Source organism: Molossus molossus, unplaced genomic scaffold (genome assembly GCF_014108415.1).
Source record: "Molossus molossus isolate mMolMol1 unplaced genomic scaffold, mMolMol1.p scaffold_m16_p_5, whole genome shotgun sequence".
Taxonomy (NCBI): domain Eukaryota; kingdom Metazoa; phylum Chordata; class Mammalia; order Chiroptera; family Molossidae; genus Molossus; species Molossus molossus.
This window is the reverse complement of record NW_023425388.1, coordinates 116,171,665-116,192,045: the sequence shown is the minus strand read 5'-3', so window position 1 is coordinate 116,192,045 and position 20,381 is coordinate 116,171,665. Positions and strand designations below refer to the sequence as shown.

General features: G+C 51.0%; 1 protein-coding gene across 1 annotated transcript in view; it reads left to right on the top strand.

Annotated features, from left to right (window-relative positions):
* The window catches only part of MINDY4B (MINDY family member 4B), a 34,208-nt gene extending 21,791 nt beyond the window's left edge, over positions 1-12,417 (top strand). Inside the window, exons 11-12 of the mRNA XM_036242535.1 lie at positions 9,853-10,033; positions 12,275-12,417. Of these exons, the coding sequence (XP_036098428.1) occupies positions 9,853-10,033; positions 12,275-12,417 (324 nt within the window). The remainder of the gene's footprint in view (positions 1-9,852; positions 10,034-12,274) is intronic.
* Positions 12,418-20,381: the final 7,964 nt, after the last annotated feature.

Sequence of the window (20,381 nt, the reverse complement as noted above, 5' to 3'; positions counted from 1 at the left end):
AAAGCGGCAGGATGCTCTGGGGCAGGGGTCAAGGGGGCCCCGCAAATCCACAGCGCTCGTTCTAGTGTTTGTCTTTTGTTACAAAACTCTTTACGATATTCTCATTATCACCCACAACGATTTAAAGCTGTGCTTCCCATATTTCAGTCCCGCGAGCAGGTCATTCACGAGCTTGGTCATAGCTCCACACCCCTCTGCTATGATTGCCTCCTCCTTTTCTTTAAATCGACTCACGTGTAGAATTTTAATCTAAAAACAAAATTGCATCCAACCTTTTTCTGCAGCAAGAACACAAGCCATGGAGTTGACGGGCTATTTCCGTTCCTAATACGTATTTAAATGAAAAAAAAAACACGTTTTGTGTTCGAAGTTCACCCCTTCTGCCACTGACTCAGTTCCACGTGCCACCCGTGGGCGCTCGCCCCACGCTGTCCCGTAGCAGCTCAGGGGCAGCCCTGGCCTGGAAGCCGGGGACTCGGTGGGAGGCCTCGCCCTGCACTCACAGGGGTGCGTCTTGGCCAGCCCCTTACTCTCAGCCTGTTTCCTCGTCTACAGACCAGGGTGCCGTCACCTGTCCGGCAACCACAGAACTAATGAAGAGGAAACAAAACTGAACGCTGAACCTGCTAGACAGCCCAACAGCTGACACACGTCAGACTTTGTAACAGGGCAAGGGGTACAAGGGGTACAAGGGGCACAGGGACAGTGCTTCACTGGGCCACGTTCGTGCATCTCCTCGTGCCAGGCTCCGTGGCCATACACGTGTGAGTCCCACGTGGGCCAGTACAAATGCCCACACTGATGGATTGAGGAAGGTACAGGCGACAGATGTACAGCCACTCTGGAAGGCCGCTTGGAAGCCCTGGCCGGTTTGGCTCAGTGCTTAGAGTGTCAGCCCGCGGACCGATGAGTCACGGGTTTGATTCTGGTCAAGGGCACGTACCTTGGTTGTGGTTCATCCCTGGCCCTGGTCAGGGTCATGCAGGAGGCAACCAGTCGATGTGTCTCTCTCACATCGATGTTCCTCTCTCTCTCCCTCCCACTCTATCTGAAGATAAATGGAAAAATATCCTCTGGTGAGGATTTAAAAAAAAAAAAAAAACTAAAAACTAAACTTATTGTTAACATGCAATGCAGCAAATGCCCTCCTTGGTATTTACCCAAAAGAGCTGAAAACTTATATCCAGCCCTGGCCAGTTTGGCTCAGGGGTTAAAGCGTCAGCCTGCGGTCCTGAGAGACCCGGGTTCGGTTCCTGCTAAGGGCATGTATCTTGGTTGCAATTTGTCCCCGGCCCTGGTTGGGTTGTGCGGGTGGCGGCCACTCAATGTGTCCCTTTCACGTCGATGTTTCTCTCTCTCTCTCTCTTTCCCTCCCACTCTATCCAAATAAAACATGGGAAAATGTCCTCAGGTGCGGATAAAATAAAAAACTTATATCCCCACAAAACCTTGCCCATGGACGTTTATAGCAGCTTTATCCATAATCACCAAAACCTGGAAGCAACCAAGTTGCCTTTCGTAGGTGAATGGATGCACAAGCTGCGCTACATCGCGGAATGTTACTGATCCAGCGGAATGTTACTGATCCAGCGGAATGCTATTTGCAACATTTCCGTGAAACAGCATTCAGTGCCCTGAAGAAAGGACTCACTGAGCTGTGCAAACACACGGAGGCCACCTGAATCATGTTACTACGTGCAGGAAGCCAATCTGCAAGGCCCCTCCCCGGCCCCGGCGCTGGGCCCCGCTGCGTTTCCGCCGCAGTGGCCGAGCATTCCGGTTGCTCCCCATCCTCACCGGCATTTGGTGTCGTCAGTGTCCCGGATCTGGGCATTCTGATAGGGGTGGAACGGAGCCTCGCCGTTGTCTGAACGTGCGTTTGCGCGATGATACATGACATGGAACATCTTCACACGAGCTCATTTGCATCTAGGAATCTTCTTTGCTGAGGTATCTTTCAAAGTCTTCGGCCCACTGGGAGAGCTTTTAAACCACCAGGGCCCCGCTCACCCCCCAGAAGTGTCAGCTCCCCACGTGCAGGGTCATGTCATCGCCAAGGGTCCCCCCAGGAGGCCCTGCTCTCAGTTTAATGCTCCGCTGTCGCCATCCTAAAATTCTGAGTAATGTTTGAACAAGGCCCCGCATTTCTGTCTTGTGCTGGGCACTAGTGACGTGGCTCGTCCCACCCGATAACTGTTCCAGTTGGTCTGGCGAGAACCTCGGCATCAGAATTTTCTAAAGCCTACGGGTGTTTCCAACGTGGCACCTAAGTTAGAAACCTCTGTTCTGGGGGGGCTGCTCAGCCTTAGCACCTGCTGCTGACAGTGTGGACCGGATCATTCGTTGTGACGGGGTGTTCTGTGCACTGGGGGTGTTAGCAGCATCCCTGGCCTTGCACACCAGACGCCAGTAACAACCTCCCCCCCCCAACAACCACAATGTCTCCAGACACTGCCAAATGTCCCCTGCGGGACAGAATTGCCCAGCTGAACCACCACACTAAGGAAAGGGGGGGTCTTGTTACGCTTAGATAATTAGATCCACAGTGAGTAGAATTGGAAAACTCGCTATTTCAACTGACATTACAAGAAAGAGTCTCTTCTTTTCATCAGTATCAGGAGGTTGACAGTGCTCCGCTCCCTGTTAACATTCACAAGGCTCTGGGGAGACGTTTCAGACCTGACCTGAAATTAAAATTAAACGAGTGTTTGCTAAATAGCTAGTAAGTCGCTCTGAGAGAAGGGACTGTATTAAGGAGTATGCCACCGAGGGAGAGGGAGGGGGGCTCAGAGAGTCAAGAATTTGTGGGCGCCCAGTGCTCCCATCTTCTCCGATCACATTTCCTTTCCACACAAGTCGGCTCAGAGCAACGGGGCTATTCCATCATGCTCTCACAAAAATTATCTGCGCATCTTAAAATATTCTCCGACAATAAAGTCGAGGTTTGCCAGGAGCTTAAAGCCAGTGGAGAAGCTGCAAATATGATTAGGTAAAAAACAAGCACCTTCCTGCTGGGAAGAGGGCAAACCGTCCCAGACGAGAGGACCGCTAGCGGATGCCTGTCCGCAAATTGAAGTCGGACAAAGGGCGGGACCTGCTCAGGGTCGCTCTGCAGCGACAGAAATCAAATCTGCGAGCTTCCGCCTTTCTGAACAGTGGCCACCGGCTTCCCATCCTTCCTGTTTGGACTGCGTCCTCTGTCCCCGGGGAGACCCCCGTGAATCTGGCCTCAAGGAAAATTGCCTGCAATTGTCTGCTAATGGCCTGAAACCCTGCCGATGTTTATTGAGCTGTCTCTGTGCTCTTGAAGTTGGCTTCAGAACGAATGTATTAAAGAGTGAAGAGACTGTTCCTTTTCTTTCTTGCTCAGCTGAGACGTATGAACATGTTAGACGTACACTTGTAGATGTAGAAAGTTCATTTTATCTGGAGGTATTCTTTATTCTTTCTCTCTCAGCTCATCGTTTTAGGATAAAAGTAATACCTAGCGCGTCTTTATTATTAAAATAATTACACAGACACTGATTTTGTATGTATAATCATTTCATATTTGTTCCACCACCCTGGAGAAGGGGAATTCAGGAGAGTACAGCAGATCCCCCGATAACGTTTCATCCAGTACCAATGGTCATAGCATTGATAGGATGCCACGGGGACTTAGCCCTGTGCACACCCACTAGTCGATGCGGAAACGGGTTTCCGGAGGCGTCGTTTTGCTTCAGGTCTCAGAACCTGCGGACGGCATTAAATGACAGCTGTCGTGTCTGCGAAGCTCACGCATCCACGTCGTGCTCACGCCCTGTGTGCCGGGCTCTCCCCGAGACACTGCATCAGACCTTCTTCCGTCTGCTCCTCACGTCCCCTCAGTCACAGTCGGTGTCAGTTACAGCCCAGTGTCTGTCGTTTGGTCAATCACTTAGCGATGACGACGTCCAGACTGAGAAAGGTATCGGGACGTGCCCGAGGCCACCAGCCAGGCCTGTGACCCCAGATGTGTCCACATTCCAAGCCCACATTCCACCGACGGGTACACGCTGCCCGGTATTTACCATCTTCACTTGTTTCTGATGAGGTGGTCAATACAAAATGCCCATTCTCGCCCTGGCCGGTTTGGCTCAGCGGTAAGAGCGTCGGCCGGCGGTAGAGAGAGACCCGGGTTCGGTTCCCGCTAAGGGCATGTACCTCGGTTGCAGTTTGTCCCCGGCCCTGGTTGGTCGTGCGGGTGGCAGCCACTCGATGTGTCCCTTTCACATCGATGTTTCTCTCTCTCTCTCTTCCTCTCTTCCTCCCGCTCTGTCTGAACAAAAAATGGAAAAATGTCCTCGGGTGAGGATTAAAAAAAAAAAAAAATGCCCATTCTCGGGATTATGCTCTAAGTGCTTTTCTGGTCTGCCACAGCTTTGCAAATAGGTGCGGATTTGTACTCCAGATGTAGTCGATACCCCAGGTGCGTCGAAGCTGGGCCCTAACGTTTCGGTGGTGGGGACATCACGGCCAGGTGTGAGGACGGTGATAGTCCTGCTCAGCAAGCTAGAGCGTTGTCTGCTGACTCCCAGGTGGAAGGAAGCCCTTGTGAGGCGGCGGGTTGTGAACTGTGGGGGCGGGGGACGCACCCTCTCTCGCGTCTCGCCCCTCGGCCTGCTGGCTTGGCAGGCATCTGTCAGCTGCGCTCAGGGGACAGGGTCGAGGCACTCAGGGCGCCCTGAGCAGAAGCCCCAACCAGAAGTCTGCTGTTTCGCAGTGTTGGTCATGGACCTGAAATACCGAGCGAAGCAGAATTTGGCTCCAGAAAGAAGGCTGGTTCTAGAACAGGGTCCGGGTACCACCGGATTCAGGACCCCACGGCCACGCCCCTTTCTGCTCTGAGGCTGGGGACCCCATGGAGGGACCTCGAGTATGCCAATGGGGTCTATAAGCACCTTGTGGACGGTTAGAGGCTCTTGCTAGGATGGATGCTATAAGTTGGAAGATGAAATGTGCGCACTGGTCATGAAACCCCGCGGCAGAAGGGGTGCTGGGGTGCTGCTGGGGTGAAACCACCCTCCGCGCTGTCTGTCTTCGCGAAGCCAGCCTCTCCCTCCCCTGCGGAAAATCGCACAGGCTGCAAACGCATGTCATTCAGTCCCGATGTCACCACCCAGTGGGTGAGATTTTTTTTAAAATGGAGCTTTCGTTAGATGACATGCAAACGCCCAGAGCCCACCAGACTGACGTGCCCGCGGACCGCAGCCAGCCACCCGCAGGGGGCACCGTGTCTACGGGAAGGTCCAGGCTGGAGGGAGAGGTTCCAATACCTAAGTGAGGACAGACAGCAGTTCAGGTCGAACACCATCGGAAACCTCAAGAGGTTCACGTTATTTTCACACCTGCCGCCGGGAAGAAACGCCACCTCTGCTTCCAGAGGGGACCGAAGCCACTCAGGTTGGCCGGAGTCCCTCCCCGGGCGGAGCTCAGCCCCTGCTCTGCTGGCCCTCTTCCCGCATTATTTTCCCTTTAGAGAGACTGAAACTCCAGCCGTAATAGGACCACTTGGGGTGCAGCACATGCGCTGCCCGAATCACCGAGGGCACCCCACACACGCCACAGCGGACTGCAACGCGCTCTGTTCCAGGTGGCACCTCCGCGCCAGACCACTGACATCTCCGCCCTTGGGTCGTCCCCGGAGCCAGCGAAGAAGGCACAGGCTTCCGACCCCCTCCTCCCGTTCGATTGCCAGACGGGGCCTTGGGCCTGACACCGTCGGGCGCAGTGTGCAAAGGTGCGTCCCAGTGCCGTGGTTCTAGTGGCCGAAGAAGGCCCGGGCTCAGCCCGTGCGCTCTAGTGTTCGAGTCGGTCCCTCCTCTCCCCGTCCTGGTCATTTGACTTTGGCTTCACTGATCATGTTGTGCAAGGCTCGGCCGCCGCCTGTAAGGCAGAACCTACTGGGCTGGTTACATAACGAGTGAACTTCAGAGGACAGGTGTTTTATTTATAGGAGCGCTGTGTCACACCTTTTTGCCATGGCAACAGGAGGCGCAGGCACCATTCTTCACTGGTGGAATTGCACCAGGAAAGCCTCTTTGGAATCCTGCTTGGTGTGGGGGTGGGGGTGCTGACAAACGACCTAAACGCAATACAGATTCTTGACTGAAAATTCCAACCAGACGGATTAGGGGGTCTGCCCAAAAAAAGAAGGGGGTGGGATATTTGGCTGGATGTGACTGGGGGGTTGCTTTGTTGTGTTTTTGCAGGCTTCACTTTATCTTTTTATTTTATTTGGTTATTATGTTTTTCTTTATTGATTTTAGAGAGAGAGGAAGGAGAGGAAGAGAGAAATAGAAATATCAGTGAGAGAGAACATCGACTGGCTGCCTCCTGCACGCCCCCCACTGGGGATCTGGCCCACAACCTGGGCATGTGCCCTGACTGGGAATTGAACCAGCGACCTCTTGGTGCAGGGTTGACGCTCAACCACTGAGCCACACCAGCCGGACTGCAGGCCTCCCTTTAACACAGGTGTGTTCTCAGCTGGAATTGAGAGACTTGCCTCTGAGAGTTAAGACCCCAAGTATCACAACAGTCACACATGACCTTCTCCTTCTCACCAGAATCTCCCAAGGCAAGCGAGCTCTGCCTGCTCCGTGCAGGGTCCCTGTGTGGTCACTCTGGGGGTTGGAGGTTGTTGTATTTATAACTGTACAGCTGACCCTTGAACGACATGGGTTTGAACTCCGTCGCCCACTTATGTGTGGATCTGAGGTTGAATCTGTGGACGTGGAGGGCCGAGAACACCTTGGCCCACACCATCGTATACAGAGGACTTAGCGTCGGCCAGTGCATGGGGGTCCTGGGACCAGTCCCTACTAAAACTGAGGGACAAGTTCGGTTTTGAGGGAGTCCAAAGTGATACACAGATTTTCAACTGCCCAGGGCGTCAGAGCCACTAACCCCACCCTACATTGTTCAAGGGTCAACTGTCCATGTTCCTCCTACTCGAATAACATCCTGAATAGCTTTGAGTCCAGGAAAGAAAGCTGCGACCTGTTGTCTAAAGTAACACTGGTGTGGTGTTAGCTCCTTGCAGAGTATGCTAGCTGACTGCCAGTTGAATGTTGCCTACATGACAAAGATTCTGTGAAACAATATCATATGTGTCTATATTCTAATACATCCACCGGACATTCTTTACAGGAACACTTATTAGTTTAAAGTCAGCCAGAATAGCCACCTGAAGATCAAAAGGAGTAGCATTCTCCTAATTAGCTTATCCAGGATTTCCAACACTAATACTTCCATGTCCTGTGGATCCTGCTTTGATTATATGTAACCTTAGTAGAGAAGGTCAGCAAGAAGGCAAAGAAGGTGTTGATGTCATAACTAACAAATGGCTACAATGTTCTAACTAACGAATGGCTACAATGTTCTAACTAATGAATGGCTACAATGTTATAACTCATGAATGGCTACAATGTTATAACTAACGAATGGCTACAATGTTATAACTCACGAATGGCTATAGTGTTATAACTAACGAATGGCTACAGTGTTATAACTAACGAATGGCTACAATGTTATAACTAACGAATGGCTACAATGTTCTAACTAACGAATGGCTACAATGTTCTAACTAACGAATGGCTACAATGTTATAACTCATGAATGGCTACAATGTTATAACTCACGAATGGCTATAGTGTTATAACTCACGAATGGCTACAGTGTTATAACTAACGAATGGCTACAATGTTATAACTAACGAATGGCTACAATGTTATAACTAACGAATGGCTACAGTGTTATAACTCATGAATGGCTACAAGGTTATAACTCATGAATGGCTACAGTGTTATAACTAACGAATGGCTACAGTGTTATAACTAACGAATGGCTACAATGTTATAACTAACGAATGGCTACAGTGTTATAACTAACGAATGGCTACAGTGTTATAACTAACGAATGGCTACAATGGTATTTGGAAGGTGGGGGTGGATTCTGGAAGGTAAACACTTGCAGCTGCTTGAAGGACACCTCCTCGGTGTTTATTCTCAATGCAGCCAGTGGGTGACTTGCCCACGTTGGTATGGGAGATGCTGGCAGCCCTGAGGGGCCAACTGGAGTGTGGGTAGATGAGCAAACCCTGCACCCACTGTGAGCAGGTCCAGATTGGGGTGCTGGGTTTGTACCACTTTTTTAAACTATCAACAAAAACTGAGACCATGTAATGATTCTGTGGTAGTGAAAAGCTTACAAACACATGCATGTCTGAGTGGCTCATACTGAAGAATTTAAAGAAAAACAAAGATTATTGAGAAATCAAAATATCAAGTCATTGGCCTTTAGTGCTGGGGTTTATAAAACACATGATAATTTTCCAAAGCTGGATTTTCCATGAGACAGAATTTGTTCCTGAGCACACGGTCCAACTCTGAGGACTGAGCAGGAAAGGGAGAGACTCGGATCCCGCCTGAAGACACACCAGGGCGGACCGTCCACTTGCTCTCCCGGGCATCACGTGGACACGGTGGGTTTTTCCATGGGGCTTGTGTTTCTCTCTCTAAGTAGGAAAAAATTGTGCTTCATGTCAATAAGCTTTAATGGCAACCTCTATAGATATATTTGCTTCCCTGCCCCTTTGAACAAAATGGTAAGTATCATTAATAGAAACGTGCTACAATATTGCGACACCATCCGGGCTATGAACTGTGCAGGCCCTTTTAGTCCGGGGCCTCAGTGTGCTGCTTTTGTGACTCTGGCCCACTAGCTATGAGACTTCAAGGCCAAACTGACCCTTGTCTGGACAAAACAGATGACAATCTGGTTGTGGCAGTAAACTTCTGTATGTAAGGGAAACTAGTACATTTAGTTCTAAATACATCCTCATAATTGAGCTACGTGTTAACATACAGATATGTGTATATATGTGTGAGTATGTGTGTGTGTATGTGTTCACCTCATTTCCCAGATGCTTTTTTCTACAGTCAAAATATTCTAGCCCTGGCCGGGTGGCTCAGTTGGCTGGAGCATCGCCCTGTACATCAGAAGGTGGCAGGTTCAATCCCGGCCGGGGCACAATGGGAGGCGACTGATCCATGTTTCTCTCTCACATCGATGTTTCTCTCTCTCTCTCTTCCTCTCTCAAATCAATAAAAACATATCCTCGGGCGAGAATTAAAAATATATATTTGCCCTGGCCAGTTTTGCTCAGCGGTTAGAGCGTTGGCCTGCCGACCAGAGTCCCGTGTTCAATTCCAGCCAAGGGCATGGACCTTGGTGGTGGTTCATCCCCGGCCCCGGTTGGGGTCCTGTGGGTGGCAACCTCTCAATGTGTCTCTCTCACATCAATGTTTCTCTCTCTCTCCCTCCCACTCTATCCGGAGATAAATGTAAAAATATCCTCGGGTGAGGATAAATATATGTATTTGTGTTCTATATTTCTCTATCCTGAATCATCTTTCCCCGTATCCTAAATGGCCGGCGTCGCTGGAAGCCGGACCCCCTGCTGAACGGAATCTGTCCTCTCGGGAACAGGAGCCTCCACAGCAGCCAGTGACGAGGACAAACTGGAGTTCTCACTCCACCTCCACTCACACCGCTGTACCTGCGTGCCTGCCCCTCAGCGAACCCAAACGCAGGTGTCCCGTCTCCTCCCTGAGGTCGCCCTCAGACGCCTTTCAAAGAAAATCCGCCAAGAGGACTGCAGCGTGCGCCCCAGAGCACACGTTCGTGAATGCAAACATGCTCACAATGCAAACACGCTCACGCGCTTCCTTCGTGTCCCCTCCCCGCCAGGGCCCCGCCCGCTACCAGCCTCCTGATCAGCCCCGCAAAGAGCCCAACGCTGGGCCTCACCTCCGCTTGCTTCTCCCCCAGGTGGGCAGCAGGCTGAAGACGCCCAGACTCCCGACCTGGCTGTGCGACGTCAACGGAAGCTACGGCGTCCTTTTCAGCACCGACAGGCAGCTCCTATCAGACTGGAAAACGGAGCGGCTGTTCGACCTGTACTTCTATGGGGGGCGGCCCTCCCAGAAAAAGCCTGCCCGTCTGACAGTCGGTGAGCATTTCCGAGCCTGGGGGCCGCCCGGGTGCGTGCCCGAGGAGACGTGTGCCCGCCGGGGCGATTAGGGCTAGGTCTGCGGATGCTAGGCTGGTATCTGAAGGAACCCACGCTGAGCCCGTGGGCCCAAGCCCCCCGCCACCTGGGAACGCTCACCCGCTGTGCCTAGGAGCGCGGAGCAGGAGCACAGAGGAACAAGTAACTTCTAGGTTAGAGAAATACGAAAGGTGGGGTCAGATTTCCAGAATGCCCTCTGCAGGGTCTTTTATCTCTGAGCTGTGGCATTTCACACCTGAGGAAAGAGCCAGAAAAACTAATGAGTTGGGAGGAGGGGTTCCAGTTGGCCATTTCTGTCCCACAGCCCAACGTCCGATGACCGTCTGGTGACAAAAGCAACCAGCCTGGTGGTGCATTTCTGTCCAGATGAGTCACGAGGCCGTGCTGAGGGCCTAGGGCCAGTCCAAACGCCAGGAGAGCAGGCAAACAAAGGCACAGCCCTGCAAACGCCAGGAGGCGCTGGTCCGGCGGGGCGGGCGGACAGCCGCATGGCTCATGTCATGGCCACTCCAACCACGGTTTTAAAACTCAGGAGGGGAAGAGACTCACCTTAAGATAGTTTTACAGCCCTGGCCAGTTTGCTCAGCGGTTAGAGCATCGGCCACGGACCAAAGGGTCCAGAGTTTGATTCCAGTCGGGGGCACGTACCCGGGTTGCAGATTCTATCCCCGGCCTTGGTTGGGGTTGTTCAGGAGGCAACCAGTTGGTGCCTCTCTCTCGTAGATGTTTTTCTCTCTCTCCCTCCCTTCCACTCTTTTAAAAATTGTTTCTTCCCTTTATTTTTTAGAGAGAGAGAGGAAGGGAGAGGGAGAGAGAGATAGAAACATCGATGAGAGAGAACATAGATTGGCTTCCTCCTGCACGCCCCCCACTGGGGATCAGGCCCACAATGTGGGCATGTGCCCTGACCAAAAATCAAACCCGCAACCTCTGGGTGCAGGGTCGACGCTCAACCACTGTGCTACACCAGCCGACCCTTGTACTCTATCTTTTTTTAATCCTTTTTTTTATCTTTTAATCCTCACACGAGGACATTTTTGCATTTACCTTCAGATAGAGAGGGAGGGAGAGAAGGAGGAAGAGAGAGAGAAAGAGAAACATCGACTTGAGAGAGACACATCAAGTGGCTGCCACCCACATGACTCCAACTAGGGCCGGGGACAAACTGCAGTCGAGGTACGTGCCCTTAGCAGAAACTGAACCCAGTACTCTCTGGTCCACGGGCCGACGCTCTGACCGCTGAGCCAAACCGGCCAGGGCTCTATCTTTAAAAAAATCAATGGGAAAATATCCTCGAGTGAGCAGAAAATAAAAGATGGCTTTTAACACTGACCATTTGACCAAGGGAATAAAAGTGAGGGGCGTGGCGTCTGCGTCCGGTAGCTCTGATTTGTCTCAGCAGCCTGTCCATTTCATCTCTGGCTCCGTGCAGACATCACAAGCCTGCTCGTCATTGTGACTAAATCTGGAAGGTTCTTAGTGACCGACTTATCCGAAGCTCCTAATCCTTTTTCTTTAATTGTGAGAAATATATATGAGCCCCTTTAACGTAGTGGGACATGGCCGATATGTTCCTTAAAATATATGATCATTTCTACTTTACGGTCTTCTTTGAGGGAAGCGTGGTTTTTACTAGTTCACGTGCATTGCGAGCATTCTGTTCTGGGCACTGTTGAAACCTTATCCCTTTAAATGTCCCACCATCATGTGAGGTAGCTACTATGATACCTACTTTCACGTAGAAGAAACTGAGATGGCTAATAGTTGCTAATTGAATTAATGAGGCACAGAGGTGTTCAGTACCTCCTCAAATGTTGTATGAAATGAGTGTGGGTCTTGAACCCAGTTGTTGATTCCCTTGCTACAATCAATACCTTGCTCTTCACCCCAAAATGCAAATGTACCCTAGAAGCATTGAGAGGTGATAGCTCTCCCTTTTTCCTGACACATCCGGCGACCTATCCCTGGCTCTATGTTAGACATGCTGTGGCCACGGGTATCACATGACTTACCAGAGTTCATGTTCCAAAAGGCACAACCACCCAGTTTTCCTCCGCACCACCCCTGTCTGCTTGCTGGCTCAGGAACCCACGTGCTGAGCCTGCCTCCTGCCACCCGCCCTGCCTTCCTCTGGGACGTGGTCACAGGCTGGCGTCTAACTGGCCGCCGTTCCTCCCTCAGACACTCACTCCCACCACTGGGAACGGGACCGACGCGAGGACACACGTGGGCCAGGGAGACGGTTTTCCCCGGTGGAGATGGTTATCAGAACCAAGTGGAGAGACGCCACCATCGACTGGAACGGAACCGTTCCCTTGTTCTGAAGTCGCCAGGAGATGCGACACAGCGTCCGAACTGCTGGAAGGCGATGACTAATTTGGGGGAGATCATTTCCCATCTACGTTGCCCACAGAAAAACTCCACTAGCAGTTTAGGGGGGTCTGGGATGAGCCCTCGGCTGCTGCTTGCAGTGTTGGGGGGGACCTGGGAGGTTACCCTCCATACCCACTGTATCCAGAAGAGAAGAAGTCTCTTTCCTGCGCGTGGTTTCCGAAGTAGCCCTTTCTCGTGTGCGTCTGGCCGAGGACGGCGGGCTGGGCAGTGGCTCGCACCGGCGATGAAGTCACCGGCGATGAAGTCACCGGCAAGGCACCCGCCGCTCCTCAGCTATGGCAGGAACTCCAGCTTCCCAGAGACTCCCAGGCGGGGGCAGCACCCCTCTCCAAGGTCACAGTTCGTGGGCCCACAGGAGCACGCCGTGTCACTGACAGAGTGACTGGGCTCCGTGGGGCTTGAGTCGGGCGCTGTTTCGGGGGCGGGCACCCGGGGCGGGCGGGCACATGGCGGGGACATTCCTTCTCACGGCGCCGTGAGTTTCCTAAGTGGGCTCCAGACACACAGACAGAGGAGGGAGGCTGGTCCCGAGAGAAAACGAAATGACGCATAAAAATAGAACGTCTTCAGGTGTCATCTCTTTGGTCTTCGTTAAGCCCTCTGCAGTTGCTTGGTGTCGCAGGAGAAGCAGTTCTCCTAGGAATAGGATCCTTCCCTACCCTGTTGAACGCCTACGCTTTTTCCAAAGACATACACAGATTCTTTTTTTTTTAACCTCACCCGAGGACATTTTTACATTTATCTTCAGATAGAATGGGAGGGAGAAAGGAAGGAAGGGGGAGAGAGAAACATGGATGTGAGAGAGACACACTGACTGGTCGCCACCCACATGACCCCAACAGGGGCCGGGATAAACTGCAACTGAGGCACATGCCCTTAGCGGGAACCAGGACTCTCTGGTCCACGGCCCGATGCTCGAACCGCTGAGCCACACCGGCCAGGGAGCCCAGGTTCTTTCTGAAGGGGTTCACAGGAAGTGCCTCCACCTCCCTCCCACCCACCCCGCTGATCTGCCGGCTCACACCCTCGGGGGTTTGCATTCACCAGGAGAAGGGTACTTTGTAAAGAACAACTTGTCTGTACGCATTTTCCAAGTTAATTTGTTAATGCATTTTCATTTGGCTCAAAATATATATCTATGTTTTAACTTAGGAGCTTTCAGAAAATGAAACTTCAAGGTGAGTAATAACTTATGTCAAAAGAGAAGCCGATTTGGCTTGGGCTGCTGGTTGTGGTTTGTATCATGGGCATCTCCATTTAGGATTTTCAGGACACGGGACAAAGGAGTGAATCCCTGCAGATCCTCGTCTCGTGTGGTCCTCGCTTTTCCTGCGGATCAGCCCTGCTTTTGTTTTAGGGACACTGAGTTATGTAGGATGAAATGTCCCTTTGGAGTGGACTGCTGGAAGCAGCCTGCCAAGGGAGACACCCACCGATCCGAGCCCTCACCCCTGCGGTTCACACAGCGAGGACGGTCCAGCCTCGGCCCACGACCCTCTCAGACCAGGGTCGACCCTCGAGGACCGAGCAGCACATCCGAGTCCCGTACCAGGGAGGGTGGGGGACTGCTGGGTAGACAGCCAGCGGCACTGCCTCGCCGAGCGTTCGTTCTCACAAAGGGCGTCTTCTCACGGACCCCGTTTCCGAACTTGTTTTCTGTCCCTGCTGTATTTTCTCTCTGAGTTTTTAACTGATTTGGAATATATATTATGTTGCCGTATTTTATAGGTGGCTGTACTCTGTCTTAAATTATTCTGGGAACAGATCTATAAATAAAATCATGCAGGAAAAAACAAGAATCTATGTTGTATACATTGAGGTATAATAATTTTGACATATGATGGAATTAATAACTTTGCATGTCAATGTTCGGTGTCAACATGTTTTTTTTATTTATTTTTTTCTTTATTGATTTTAGAGAGAGAGGGAGGGAAAGGGAGAGAGATAGAAATGTCGATGAGAGAGAACATCAATTGGCCGCCTCCTGCATGCCCCCCACTGGGACCCACAACCTGGGCATGTGCCCTGACCGGGGATCAAACCGGTGACCTCTTGGTGCAGGGTCGACTCTCAACCACTGAGCCGCACCGGCTGAGCGAAGATAAGTTTTTATTTTATTGTATAAACAGGGCACTCGGTAATAAGTAAAAGTGTTTAAAGGAAAAACGTGTTATTTAAAAGTAGTTAAGACGTTTCCCAGGGCCATCGGTTCGCCTTTGAACTTGCGTTTTGCGAACAGTGACTTTAATTGTCCCTTCAGCATCTCAGACACAGCAGGAGAAAGCCATTTGCACAAATGGGCTTAACCGGACATAAATCACTTTTCTGAGTAGTCACCTCAGTGACTGTGTCTGTAGCGGGACTGGGCCCTGCAGGAGACGGCAAATCCTTTCTTCTTCTCAAATATGGACTTGGACGGGAGCGTCCCTGCAAATCATCATTTGCTCTTAAGGAAGACGTGTGTCACACTTCCAAGCGCGTCCTCACCACGTCCCGGCGGGACGGCCGGGGACAGGCCTGAGCGCCCCTCCCCGCGTCCAGCTGGGTGCTCTCCGGGTTACGCCGAACTTCCTCGTACCTGGACCTGGTGTCCTCTGTAAGCGAGTAACACAAACTACAGGCAACGTCGACGGTTGTCTTTGCCTCGTCAGGGCCCTGAGACAGGGCCGCTCATTCATTCATCCGGGGACTTTTTAAGCCGCCCGTGTGCCGGGCGGGGCTGGAGGAACAGAGGGGGCAGCCAGCCGGCCCTCTTCGCCCGCGGAGCGTCCGTGCTCTGGGGCCCCGACCACAGCAGTCACGATGAATGCGAACTTGGAGAACGAGATAAGGGTTTGCCTGGCCCTTATGAAGGGTGTGGCTCCGTGGTTGAGCGTCGACCCTGCACGAAGAGGTCCCAGTTCGATTCCCAGTCAGGGCACATGCCCAGGTTGTGGGCTGATCCCCAGTGGGGGGCGTGCAGGAGGCGGCCAGTTGATGTTCTCTCTCATCCATGTCTCTCTCTCTCTAATATATCAATAAAGAAAATATTTTGTTAAAAAAAGAGAAATAAGGGTTCGAAGGGAAGGGACTTCTGAGGAGCAGCGTCTTATAACACAGGCCTGGAGTTTAGGACACAGCCTCTGTGAGGAACGGCCGTTAGGCTGAGGCCGGAGGCGAGTGGAGGTTACCGGGCCAGGAAGAGGGACAGAGGGGCAAAGCCCGTGGTGACTGAGCCCGAGGGACGGGAAGCGGGGTTCAGTGCAGAGAGCAGGGTGGGGGGCTGAGAGGCAGTGGGCGGGCGGCGAGGACCCCCAGGCAGCAGGGGCGAGGGGCACGCGCAGCCTCGGGAGGAGCTCGGTGACCTGGCACCATCTGTATGTTGAAAAGCACCTGCATGTGGAGAACAGGTGGCGAGAGCTCAGGGTCCACGCAGGACCAGTAGGGAGCTGCGGCCGGGCTCGAGGCGGGGCAGGCCCGGGACAGAGCCGCGCTGATACCCACGGAGCAGAGTGGGTATATACCGGGGGGCAGGGGACGACAGAGGGCGAGAGATGGCAGCGGCAGGGGGCAAAGGAGCAGGAGGGCTCAGGCATTAACGTCTCTGGTTTGAAAGCCCGTGGCTGTGCCTCCGCGGACTCTGAGAACACGGAAGAACACAGACTGGAAGAGGAGAAAGTCACCAGTTCAGCCCTGGACACGAACATTCCTGTGGAGAGGGAGAATTAAGGATCTGGGCTCAGAGGAGAGGTCTGGACCTGAGACACACGCAGGGGAATCCCTGCAGATAAGTAAGGTGATGTCGGGGTGCACAGGGAGCCAGAGAAGAGCTGGGCCCACACCAGGGTCCGAAGAATCAGTGTCAGCCCCCAGGTGAGGTTCCTGACCAGTAAAGGCCTGGGAAGGGGGCAGAGGAGCCGCAGCCAGAGGTAGGAGGTGGCCTCCAGGTGATTTGAAAATACCCCGAAACAGCCCTGGCCGGTCTGGCTCAGCGGTTGGAGCGTCGGCCTGCGGTCCAGAGAGACCCGGGTTCGGTTCCCGCTAAGGGCACGTACCTCGGTTGCAGTTTGTCCCGGGCCTGGTTGGGGTCATGTGGGTGGCAATCACTCAATGTGTCCCTTTCACATCGATGTTTCTCTCTCCCTTCTTCCCTCCCTCTCTCCCTCCCACTGTATCTGAAGATAAATGCAAAAAATGTCCTCAGGTAAGGATAAAAAACAAAAAAAGAAAATACCCCAAAGTAAGGTATTTTCAAGCTTCTGGTTATGTGAGGCCCAGAGTCTCTGCAGCCGTGGGCCTGTCTGTATGATGAGTGGGTGAACGCGTGATTTCAGTCAACGGCTCTCTGTGTTCCAATCAACCAGTCCGTTATTATCAGGACATCAATTTAACTTTAGTTCTGTTGAGTGTATTCCTCTCCCATCTCTTTCCAGAAGGACTCGGGGTGACTGATCACTGGTAAACCCTCTGGGGAACTTTTTTTGTCTTCGGAGGTTGTTACTGAACCCAAATTAAAAAACAAAAACAAAAAAACAACCTCACAACTGTCCACAAGATGGTGCTATCAGAGTGACTTTTTTCCATCTCATTTTCTAAGGTAGCAGCAAAGTAAGTATGGGCAATTTAGTCACAGTACACACACACACACACACACACACACACACACAGAGTAAATCATTCTAACATTGATGTATCGGATATGTAATCTTTGTGATAGTTAGAATTGGTGTCACCAAGCACGGTGAGTAGGAGCCTTCCTCTCTCCGCTCCAATGGAAACAGCAAGAACTATAAACATTAACCCAAATATCTCCACCTGCGACACCCCTCCTGGGGCTGGTACCGGTCTCACCTGGACCTCTGCAACAGCCATCCAGTACACTCATCTCTCGTCTCGATCCCGTCCAATCCTTTCTCTACGAAGCAGTCGGTTCCCTTCCACAATTCGAGTCAGATCACGGTACAGTAACTCGTATTACAGTCATGTTCATGTCCTCCGCACAAAATGCCAAAATCCTCAGATGATTTACAAGCGCGCATACGATATAGCTCCCGGCTCAGCTCATGCCTTCTCCCCTAGTTGGTCCCCCCAAGCCCAGGTCACCTCCTCCCGGGGGACTGCACGGCTGTACCCTCTGCCCACAGTAACCTGCCCCGTCCTGTCCTTCAGAGCCCTGCTTAAGAACCGCTTCCTCAGAAGGGCCTTCTCTGGCAGCGTGCCCCCTCTGCTTGGTTTCCGGGTCCCCTCCCAGCGCCTGTCCTTCTCTATAGCACTCACCACGGTTTCAGTCACGCACTCACGTGTATACTCGTGTGCTAAATGCCTACCACCCACTAGACAGTGGTTCCCAAGCTGTTTGGTTTCAGCACCCATTTATGCTCTTAAAAATGATCAGTAACCCAAAGAGCTTTTGTTTATCTCGGTTCTATCTATCAGTATGTATCCTATAAGAAGTTAAAAATAAAGAATGGTTTAAATGTCTATTCGTTCACATAACATCAAAATAATAATAATAATAAAACCTATTACATCTTATCCTAAGACAGTAGTTTATTTTTTAATAAAACAACATTCTGCCAAAAGGAATTAGCGGAAAGAGTGGCATTATTTTATGTTTCTGTGAGTCTGTTTACCGGCCAACTGGATGTGAGTCAGCTGTGTTCTCATAGCTACCTCTGCCTTCAATCTGTTGTGATATGTGTTTAGGTGGAAATACATGAAGAGAATTGGGCCTCGCCTAGATATCTAGCTGGGAAGGAGGGAGAAATTCAGTAGCTTTGTGGCTGTTCTTTGATACCCCCCAAAACTACGAGCGGTCCTGTCTTCAAGGTTAGTTGCGGTGTGGAAGCTGAAACCACGCCATACACGGGTCAAACTCCGCTACCTTACATTGCGCTTTCCGTGGCTCTTCCCACACATCAGTCATCTGAAAATCAGTCATCTGTCGAATTATGAAGATTATTAAATGTCATATTTTATAATGCAACTCCAAAAAGTCACATTAGTTACTAATTAATGATTGGTACATGAAACAACACGGGTACATCTCGACACAAACATTGTGTCGAAGGAAAGAAGCTAGACAGGAAACAGGAGATGTGATACGGTCCCATTTATAAGTAGTTCAAACAGAGACAAAACTACTCTGTGGCGATAAAGATTGGGAGAGCAGTTACCTTTGGGGCCAGTGACTAAGAGGGGAAAAGGGGGGCTGCTGGGTACTAGTTATGTTGTTTTTGTTTGTTTTTTATGTTTTTATTGACTTTATAGACAGGGAGGGAGGGAGACAGAGAGAAACATCTATCAGCTGCCTCCTGCACACCCCTTGGGGATGGAGCCTGCAACCCCGGCGCATACCCTGACTGGGAATCGAACCAGGACCTCTCAGTCCACGGGATGATGCTCAATGCACTGAACCTCAGCAGCCAGGCAAGTGCTAGCTATGTTATGTTTCTAAGTCTGGGTTCTGCCTACATAGCTGTGTTCACTTGCAATAATTAATTAAAGTTATTCATTTCAATATATGTTATTCTCTCTATGTAATAGTTAATAACAAGATTTTTCTGCAATAGGACATTGAGGATGGACATATAGGTCAAGGGAATAAAATTGTGAGTTCGGAAATGAACCCTAAATTTCAAGGTCGAGAGGCCAAGCCAATTCAGAGGGGAAAAGAATAGTCTTTTCAATAAACAGTAGTGGGACGACCTCAGAGCCACATGCGGCAAATGAAGTTGGATCCTTACCTCACACCATACACAAAATTTAACTCAAAACGGGTCCCAGTTTTCAATGTAAAAGCTAAAACTAAAACAGTTGGGAGAAAATACAAGAATAAATCTTTGTGGTTCTGTGATATCTGCGATACAATAGCAGAAGCACAAGCAATGAAAGAGAAGATTGATCAACTGAACGTCACCAAACTTACACTGTTTGTGCTTCGAAGGACATCATCCAGAAGAGACAACCCAAAGGTCCAGGTGGGGAGGAAGCATCTGTGGGCCGTGTGTCTGATAGGAGACTCGCATGCGGAATATATAAAGAATCGCCTCTCGATTATAAGACAAGCCCATTTTAAATGTGCAAGTGACTTGAGCAGACATTTTTCCAAAGAGGATTCACAGGTGTCTGACTAAGCACAGAAGGTCTCCAGCATCACTAGCCATTGGGGAAAATGCACATCACCTCCGGAAGAGATGCCCCTTCACGCCGCCCAGGACGGCCATGCCTCAGGAATGTTGGGGAGGGTGCAGAGAAACCGGAACCCTCGCACACTGCGGGTGGAGATGTGGAATGGTGCAGCCGCCCTGGGAAACACTTTGCCGGTTTCTCAACTATAAAGTACCCCATCAGCCAGCAATTCCAGTTCTAGGTACACACCCCAGACACACAAAAACATATGTTCACATACAAAAAAACTTGCACATTAATGTGTACATCAGCATTATTTATAATAGTCGATAAATAGAATAAGAAAGATATCATATATCATGCAGTGGAATACTTTCCAGCCATAAAAGGAATGACAGACACAGGGGACCTACTCAGATGACGATAACATAGAAGAACTTCAATAAATTATGCTCAGTAAAGAAGTTAATCATAAAAGCCCACATATTGTTTGATGCCATGTATGTAAAATGACCAGAATAGGCAAATCTACAAAGGCAGAAGGTAGGTTGGGGGCCGGCTGCCTCGGGCAAGGGGAGGAGAGGGGAGGCGGATCGTGGGTCTGATGACTGGCTGCTAAGAGTAGGAGTCTTCTTTTATGGGATGAAATATTCTGAAATTAGAATGTGGTGATGGCCCAGCCGGTGTGGCTCAGTGGTTGAGCATCGACCCTGCACCAAGAGGTCGCCAGTTTGATTCCAGGTCAGGGCACACGCCCAGGTTGTGGGCCAAATCCCCAGTCCGG